Source organism: Vespa crabro, chromosome 9 (assembly GCF_910589235.1).
Source record: "Vespa crabro chromosome 9, iyVesCrab1.2, whole genome shotgun sequence".
In the NCBI taxonomy this organism is placed as follows: Eukaryota; Metazoa; Arthropoda; class Insecta; order Hymenoptera; family Vespidae; genus Vespa; species Vespa crabro.
In genome coordinates, this window is record NC_060963.1 from 1,675,001 (window position 1) to 1,685,000 (window position 10,000).

Consider the following 10,000-nt stretch of genomic DNA (forward strand, 5'->3'; position numbering starts at 1 on the left):
TTTAAAGATATAATAAAAAAAAAAATTCATAGACTTGTAAACATGTGAAAGAATGAAAGGTAAGATGGATGATCTATTTATATAGGATCTTTCGAGCGACCTCGATAAAGCAGAACGGTTATGGTAACCTTATTGTCTTATCATATCCGTTTTAATAAATGTATAGCACTATGGCCGATCGTACGATAGTGAAACCGGATTACATATCCGCACATATTGCGGTTACGATATACCGCATCCCTGAACGCGCAATCGAATTTCAAAGCTAGAGTAGATACGAACGAGATCGAGGAATGGAGGAGGAGGAGGAGGAGGATGAGGGAAAGAGTGTGTGTTGTGGGAAGAGCACAAAGAGAGATGCGGGGGAGAGGGGAACGGACGAACGGACGGGATGAAACTCGACGATAAGAGAAAACGAGAAAATATACGAATGGTTATATCAACGAGGGATAAAAGTAAAAAAAAAAGAAAAAAAAAAGAAAAACTAAAGCATAGAGAAATTTCTTTGAAATAAGATAGCTCAGATGAGTTTTCGCTCGTGAATAATACGCGAATTGGGAATAATCGATTATAAATCGAATATTGTATTTTAATTCAAGATCTTTCTGATGCTTCGATATATATATATCAAGCGCATATATATGTGTGATTTATTGTTTATAAATGACGATCATGCCATTAAAGCTGCCTATATTACCTATATTATCTAAGTATTATGAGTTATGAACGATGAAATCAAATTAACGAATAGATTGAAAATAATTGAATTTATGAGTCCTATATATATATATATATATATATATATATATATATATATATATATATATATTTTTTTTCATTTTTCTTTTTTGTTTTTTCTTTCTTTCAAGCGTAACACTGTCTTACTTGAAAACTATGCTGCTTGAGCATTTTCTTAATGAGAATCAATGTGTCCAGTTTGGGTACTTTGGTTACGACTCTTTCTACTTCCTCGTCGGTAACCGTAACCGGAAGTCGACAATTGTCCGCTTCGCTCGGCAATGGATCCTTTCCAGTATCCGTTAACCAATCGTGTTCCTTCAATCTTTGCAATGATATTCTCTCGGTTGGCTCCTTCGTCAGCATCCTTACAATGAGATCCTTTAGATCCTTCGAGAGGGTCGGATTCTCTGGAAATTTTAAAGGTTCCGAACGTATGGCAGCATGAACGCCTATTATACTTCCTGCACCGTCCCAAGGTACTCTTCCGGTAACCAGGGAATAAAGTGTCACGCCCATTGACCAAACGTCGCATGGCTGTAAATAAATAAACAAATAAATAAATAAATAATGTAATTAAAGTAAATAATTATTCAATTATATATATATATATATATATATATATATATATATATATATATACTTGATCTAAACCAGAGAGAAAGAGAGAGAAAGAGTGAGAGAGTGTAATAGATTTATAACGGTTAAGCTACGGCGGTTTAATTATCAAGTCAAGAATTATCAAGAAAAAATAAGAAGAAGAAAAAAAAAGAAAGAAAAAGAAAAAAAAAGAGAGAAAAAAGGAGGAAAAAAAAAGGAGACTGCGGTCATTCACTGTTACTGGTAATCTTCGACGTGCGGTTAACATTTTGATGGATCGTCCGAGAGAAAATTATACGGTGTCGAATGGCTTAAGGCGACACTTCAAGAATCTGGATAGATCATTTTCTATTGCTCCGAGCTAACTCGATCGTAAGCATATCGAATGAACAACTTAACGAACTGGAATTAATTACTTTTGTCGTTAAAGAAGGAAAAGAGAGAGAGAGAAAGAAATGAAAAAAAAAAAATAAATAAATAAAAAACAAAGAAAACGAAAGGAAAATTGCGATATTTCGCAAGAGAAAAAAGAAGGAAAGAAACAAAAAAAAAAAAAAATAAATAAATACTTTCTTTAATATTTATCTCTTAATGAAATATTTCATAAGCTCATAATAAGTTTATATACATATAATTCGGATATTATTCTATCTCAGTATTTCTCTCTATTTCTGTGTTTTTGTTATCACTTCAGACAAGACGCATTATCTTCACACAATTTATCAACGTGCCTTTTCATTAGATCCTAACGCGTTATACACGCTACGGTTATATCTCGAGTTGGCAAATTCTCGTAAATCGCATTCATGATTTCGCGAATACGACAAGTTGGAATTCGTGAGAACAACCGTAGATAATTATTTCGATGGAAGTACGTGAAAACGATATATACCGGTACCTACTAACTACAAAATCTCTTAGGATGGATATCCAAGTCGAGGACTACTATTCTTATCGCGTTTAGAAGTAATTAAGTCTCTCTTAATTGTCTTTCTTCTCTGTGTACGCGATCTCGTTAATTGTCTTTCGCCAATTATCCTGAAATAGAAACGCGCGATACCGAGAAACTTAGAACGAAAAATTGAACCAATTTATTAATTGTATCTGATTAACCAATTATAAAAGGAGATAAACAAAGAAACAGAGGCAGAGACATAGACATAGCAAGATAGATAGATAGAGAGAGAGAGAGAGAGAGAGAGAGAGAGAGAGAGGTAATTAGAAAAAAAAAAAAGAAAAAGCGATCCTTCACGAGACTATTTTTTTTCTTTATAATTTGGTTTTTAATTAGACTGGATAATTTTGAAATTGAAAAATTAAGATCATCCTTGAAATATGTCTAGAAAATTTCTAATCGACTTTTAAAAAGATCGAATGATTTACAAAAAACTCGAATTTTTGTCAGAGAGAGATAGAGAGAGAAAATAGTAATAAACACGTCGATTAATCGTTTAATTTCAATTTCGTCGTTATAAACAGTATTAAACGTCGACCTTCGAAAATGACCTTATCCCATTCGATGCCGATCGAGTAATCTCGATTAAGCAAACTACGTTACAACTACCGTTCGCTCGAGGAATACGATTACGAAGCTTCTCGGCCAAGGGTTATTTACATTCTGTAATTACGCCTGGTATCACGATTTTAATATCGGCCAATGAAAATCGATAAAGTCCTTTTCCTGAATAACATCGATAATGAATATATCAAGGAGATCAACACTCAAGATAATACGAGTACGATTAACCTACGTTCTATTTGTTTTCTCTTCCCCTTTCTCTCTCTCTCTCTCTCTCTCTCTCTCTCTCTCTCTCTCTGTTTCTCTCTTTCTTTCCGCTCTCTGTATGTCTCTTTATTTAATTTTACGATGAAAGAAAATCAATTAGTAAATAAATACATAATTAAATTCATTTTATTATCGTAACGATATCTTTATATCGTTTTATTCGTTCAACGCATAACGATTGAGCTATCCTCGAAACTTCTGTTTTGTTTTTCTTTTTTCTTTCTTTTTTTTTTCTTTTTTAAATCCTAACCAGACAAAATTGTCCATCGTCGAATAGAAAAAAAAAAAAAAAAAAAAAAAAAAGAAAAAAGCTGGGATTTTCTCTTGGATCTTTCCCATCGTCTACGTTCGATCGATGAACTCTTATCCTACTAGTCCGATAACCGTACACGTTGGCACGTGACCCGTTGGCCAGGAAACTTTCACGATGAGTTACTAGCACGGCTAAGGATAACGAGACAGATAGAAACGTGTCCGTTCTATCACGTTCTCGTTCGTTGAATTAAAGGAAAAAACAGAACAAAAGGAAAAAAAGAAAAAAAAAAAAAAAAAAAATAAATATAAAAGAAAAAGAAAGAACGATCGATTTTTCTATCCTCAACAATTATCACGAACTATGAAAATTCCTTTGATATTCATTCGCACGTATCATGTACTTAGGTATGTATTCGAACTTTTTTTTTACGAATGAAAAAAAGAAAAGAAAAAAGAGAAAAAGAAAGAAGAAGAAGAAGAGGAAGAAAAACGATCGATTTTTTTTTCCCCCTCGACAATTTTACCAATTACTAAAATTCCTTTGAGATCAATCCGTTGCGTATTATGAGCTTCTTCGGAGAAAAGATGTATTTAGAGGAAAAAAAAAAAAAAAAAAAAAGAAAAAAAGAAAAAGAGAAAAAAAATAAAAAAGAAAAAGAAAAAAGATAGGTATTTCGTAAAATCGCACGAGCAAAAGGGATAAAAAAAATTCATCCCTCTTTTTTTCCTTTTCCTATATCCTAAAGAAAATCTTTTCGTTCGACGTATAAACAACATCGAATACGAAATAGAAATTCCAAGGGATATATCGAATGTTTCGAGAGAGCGCCGTCATCCGTTATCCATTTTATTGACATACCAAAAGAAAGAAAAAAAGAAAGAAAGAAAGAAAGAAAAAGAAAACAAAAACAGAAAGACTCGAAAAAGAATAAGAGCTCGATGCTCGAAGATCCATCGCTTTCGTTCGTTTTATTATAATCACGTTTTCGCGTAACTTTCGTGTCGCTTACGTAAATAATAAAATAAAATATTTAGAATCAATTGAAACACTCTTTTTTGGGCGTTGGATGATCCATGATTTTTTCTTTTTTTTTCTTTTTTTAATAACACGATTGGAAATGCATTTACAAACGCATTATTATACTGATTATTATATCCGAGGTTTCAAAGAATATGCAGTATCTTTTTTTGTTCTTTTCTCTTTTTTTTTTTTTTTTTTGGGAGCTCAAAATTGTTCATTCCGTATAAATGAAGGTCGTTCAAAATGTCCCGGCACCATATCCCATGTGCGCAAATTGAAATTATTTCTAGATGTGCGCAACTAAGGATATAAATAAATAAATAAATAAATAATTAATTAATTAATTATTTTTAAGTACTTACCGTTCCGGAATAATGAGCATCGGGCGTGGTTGTTTCCGGTGCTGCGAAAGCCGGTGTACCGGCTGGTCCAGATAACAATTCTCCGGATGTCCTTAATTCCGCGCTAACACCCAAATCGGCGATCTTTATGCGCCCATCGCTATCCACCAGAAGGTTGCTCGGTTTAATATCGCGATGTACTATTCGTTGATAATGTACTGTGAAAAAGATTAGGAGAAAGAAAGAGAGAGAGAGAGAGAGAAAAGAAACAGAAAGAAAGAATTACAATCGAAATCACAGCATTAATTTTCTTATTTTCTTAATAAAGGAAATGCATAAGATTTTTATCCTTACGATAACATTGATAAAAAAATATAGAATGACTCATTTCTACGATAATCCATTGATAGATAATTCGTAAGTCTTTCTTAGATCATTATTTTGATCTATTATTAAAAATCAATTAAACACTTTCGAGATATATTTCGTGAACGATCTTAATATTTTTCAATTTCAATATTATCGTTTTTAAGAGTCAAACTATATATATATATATATATATATATATATATATATATATATATATATATATATATATATAGAAAAGAAATGGTTATATGAAGCAGATGATTGATATTTTCTTTTCTTTTTTTTTTCTTCTTCTTCTTCTTTTCTAATTACCTAAATCGTTCAACGGAACGTACGTATGTTCGAACGGTTCAATTAATAAGATACGATTGATAGGTTAAGATGCGGGCGAGAAAAAGAAAAAAGAGGAAAAAAAAAGGAACCAGAAAAGACGTGAAAAAAGAAGAGTAAAGAAAGAAAGAGAGAGAAAGAGAGAAAAGAACTCACGATATTCGACACCCATAACGACGTCCCGAAAATTCTTCCTTGCTGTATCCTCATCGAGCGGCTTGTCGGTTGGTATCTGTAGAACTTCTCCCTTCTGTACCAACTCGAATACCAAGTAAAGATTATCCTCATCCGGGTCGTCGAGTACTTCGACCAACTTGACGACGTTCGGATGATCCAGTTTCTTCAATAGAGCTATCTCTCTGTATACCTTAGCCAAAGGATCCGCGGTACCCTTTCTACCGGGTGCCATTCTACCGAAAATACCAGCCTTCTTCATCAGTTTCCTTTTGCTTAATATCTTCATCGCATAGTGTGTATCGTCTTCCTCGTTGTAAGCTAACTTTACGATACCGTATGAACCCTATCGTGCGAATAACGAGAAAACTTTATTAAGAGATTAATTATAGTTTCTTCAACAAATATCTACACACTTATATCTATGCACATATATATATATATATGTGTGTGTGTGTGTGTGTGTGTATGTATGTATTTATATATATTTTTTCGCGGGTATATATATATACATATATATATATATATGTATATAATCGTTTCAATCCGTAATGTAAATAAGTATCTAATAAAATTCAAAGTAGAACTGTTATAGTTTAAAATGCGAAAAGTTTGAGATTAAAACTTGTTCGTTATATACATATATAGAATTAATAATATCATTTAATAGTTGCGAGAGATAAGAAAGAAGTTACGTTTCGATTAAACAAAACGAATAGGAGAATGGCGTGGGAGAGATTCACTCGAAAAAGAATGAATGAAGGGGAAGGAGTTAAACTTTTCTATAAGACGTGGCGTGCATAAAAGGGGAGTCCAATCGTAAAATGATTCGTATTCGTTAAATCGAAATCGTTATTTCGTGAAGATATGTTCTTTGAGAGAGAAATATGATAGAAAGAGAAAGAGAGAGAGAGAGAGAGAGAGAGAGAGAGAACGAATAATTCGAACGAAATATTATTTCTAATTGAATTGAGGAAATAAATATATAAATAAATAAATAAATAAATAAATAAAAGAAAAGAAATATTTGTCTTCATATAATCGCGATATCAAAGATTAAAATTTCGAAGATTAGGAAATACGTAAATCGAAAGCAATTTAAAACTAACGTCCCAATTAGCTTTTATTATTTCATCGTTGAATCGACGTGACGTTCTCGTAATTAATTTGCCGTCGTTACTGGTTGCGACGACGGTAACGAGCTCGATCTCGAACTACCAACGCGGCCAATTTGACTTTGACTTTAATTATACCGGGCAGAGATTCTTCTTGCCGGCGCCTCGGGCTAAACGCCAACCGATATCATCATTCTCTTTCGCACTTTTAAATTTTATTAATTTTCTTTTTACTGCTCGATGAATTTTTAAAAGGAAAGAGAAAAAAGAAAAAGAAAGAGAAAAATTAAAAGAAACTCATACGAATCGCATTGCTACTATTGTTTACTTATTTATTTATTTATTTACTTTCTCATACGTATCTTGATAAATAGATAACTTATCGTCAATATTAGTTTTTTCTTTTTATTTTTTTTTTTTTTTTTTTTTTTTTTCTAAATCTAAATCGACTATTAATTTCTTTCATTTTATCTGATCTATGTGATCGAATCATTAAATATCGATTAGACAATAGAAATTGAGAACAGCTAGTTTATCAAATTTCTCTTATTCACTCTCATTTTATTTCGTTATTAATCGATCTTCGATCGTATCAAATGGATTATCCTAATCGATTTCCAATAACAACACGAACCATCGATGCAACGACATTGACATGGAAAATACGAAAGACATTTTCTAATCTTTTTTATTTCGATAATCTATGAAGCGTATATAGGCCAACGAAGTAGTGTAGTAGGGAAGTGTTAGAGTAAAGTGCAAACGGTTGCCAAAATTTCTTAGGTGATTTTAAAAATCGATTATCGGACCTTTCGAAACTTTTCAGGCCAATTTCCGTTTTTCAGATTATTAAAAAAACTTTCGGACTGTCGATTTGAGAAAAATAAAAAAACAAAAAAAGAAAGAAAAAAGAAAAGATCAGCCAAACAATTTCATTCATATCATTCATTCATTCTTTCATTCATAAATTCTACATTCATTCATACTTTCATTCATTCATACATCTTACTTCTTTCATTAATTCATTCTATTTTCATTCATTCATTCATTCATTCATTCATTCATTCATACGTTCTAACTTTCGAGATTAATTTTTTTTTTTTAAATAATACTATACAATTTGAGATCGAGATAGTAATCGGATAAGATTAAAAATAAAAGAAAAAAAAAAAAAAAAAAAAAAAAATTCATTGAAGTTATAGTAATAGGAAAAATTCGGAAAGTGTAGACTGAACAGGAAGAATCAAATGGAGCCCTCCATAATTTTATACTTTGCTATAAGATGGCTATGTCGATCTGCACGTAAAGCTTCGACGTAGATATACGAAAAAGGTGTTCTTAAGTGTTCCCTCGAGGCGAGCCAAGGTTTGAACGAAAGAAACGTGTCTTATCGACCATCTCCCTTTCACTCTCACTGTTACTCTCGTTCTTATTTTTTCTTTCTTTTTCCGTATACACACACACACACACACACACACATATATATATATATATACATACAAACAAACATGAGCGTAAACACATAAGTAAGTATAAAGGAACAGTTTCCTCCTCGAAGTTTCGGCCATTTTAAGATTATCAAGATCCGTCGTTCATACGACAATCGAGAAGGTTAAAGGTCATCGTAGATTTTATCAAAACTCGTCGACTGTAATTTCGTTGGATCACCTTTGAAAAGTGTTTTTTTTCTTTATTATTATTATTATTATTATTATTATTATTATTATTATTATTATTATTATTATTATTATTATTATTATTATTATTTCCAATAGAAAACCCATTGAAGCGAGAGAAATTTCTATTCTTTATAAATTTTTTCGAAATTTTATTTATATAATATAAAATACGTCGATCGTGTTTTATTTATATCATTTATTAACTTACAACGTTATATATAAAACGCGATACGACGATAGATTATCCTGGCTAAAAATGAAAAAGGATATCGAAATGTTATGTTTTTCATGATTTTTTTTTTTCGAATATACACACACGCATATATATATATATATATATATATATATATATATATATAAAACTAATGATTATAAATATTGGTAGTCTTTATTAAAAATACTCGGCTATTTTTATTCTCCTCCAACCATGTCTAAGTTTACACAACGAAGAAAAAGAAGAAGAAGAAGGGTTGAAAAAGGAGGCATCAAAGTTGCCAAGATTCTCATTTCATAAAAAGGAACCCAACTGTGCGATTTCTACAAATCTTCAGTAACAGTGGGAAAGAGAATAAATTGGATTGGAGCTTCTTTTAAACGCGTTTTCCTCTTTACTTTATTTTTTGTTTTGTTTTTTTCTTCTTTTCCTTCCCCCTTTTTTTTTCTATCATTATCATTTATTTATTTTTTTTTCTTTTTTTTTGCATTTGCATGCTCGAGCATCGATCGTTTTAACTAAGTACTCACTTTGTGTAATCATACTCGATAAAAAAAAATAGCAAAGGAAAAAAGAAAAAAAAAACAGAAAAGAAGAAGAAGAAGAAGAAGAAGAAGGAAGAAGGAGAGAAGAAGAAAACAAAATCGAAAAAGAAAAGAAAAGAAAATTCTTTCGGAAGACAATAATAATTCTAACTTTATCGTACTTTATTCCAAAAGAAGATTAAGATCATAGATCATCTCACCTGTCCGATATTGTCCAACAATCTGTACTGGTTCAACTGTAATCCACCTTGAGTGTTATCGATGGAAACTCTCCTACTCTCCCTGAGAGGTCTCCTCCGATTCCTCGGCGATCCCTGGGGACTACCGTAAGGAGAATAAGGACAATAAGGATATATAGGTCTGACCGAGACAGGAGCAACGTCTGGGAGTACACGATGAAGAGTAGTAGTAGTGGCAGTAGTAGTAGTAGTAGTAGTAGCAATAGTAGTAGTAGCAGTAGTAGTAGTAGTAGTAGTGGTAGTAGTAGTAGTAGTACTACCACAACCACCACCATAACTTAGCTCGCCAACGGAAGAGGACAATTTTCTAAATGACGATGGTGCAGCTAAAGCGGTAACTCCAGATACGTTCCTTGAAACGACTACTCGTTCGATATTATTAGCATCATTTCCCTTATCGTCGTCGATCGATCCAACGATTCTTGTACACGTTGACTCGACGACATTCGTCGTACTCGATCTATACTCGGATAATTTAAAAATCGGCTCCCTCGATTCCTCTTTCCTTTTCTCCTCGTCATCTCTTCCAGCTCTTACTTCACCTTCTCCTCCTTCTCCTGCTCCTCCCGTTATCTGCAACGAGATCCTTCTATC

The 10,000-nt window shown here is 32.2% G+C and overlaps 1 protein-coding gene across 6 annotated transcripts in view; it reads right to left on the reverse strand.

Moving 5' to 3' along the window:
- LOC124426984 (probable myosin light chain kinase DDB_G0279831) overlaps positions 1-10,000 on the reverse strand; it is a 67,698-nt gene that overhangs the window by 2,372 nt on the left and 55,326 nt on the right. For all 6 annotated transcript variants that reach the window (XM_046969348.1, XM_046969349.1, XM_046969350.1 and 3 more), the window contains 4 exons: positions 9,368-10,000; positions 5,597-5,960; positions 4,763-4,959; positions 886-1,275 (listed from right to left, as the gene is read on the reverse strand). The exon at positions 9,368-10,000 is cut by the window's right edge and continues 557 nt beyond it. In XM_046969348.1, coding sequence (XP_046825304.1) covers positions 886-1,275; positions 4,763-4,959; positions 5,597-5,960; positions 9,368-10,000 — 1,584 coding nt within the window. The remainder of the gene's footprint in view (positions 1-885; positions 1,276-4,762; positions 4,960-5,596; positions 5,961-9,367) is intronic.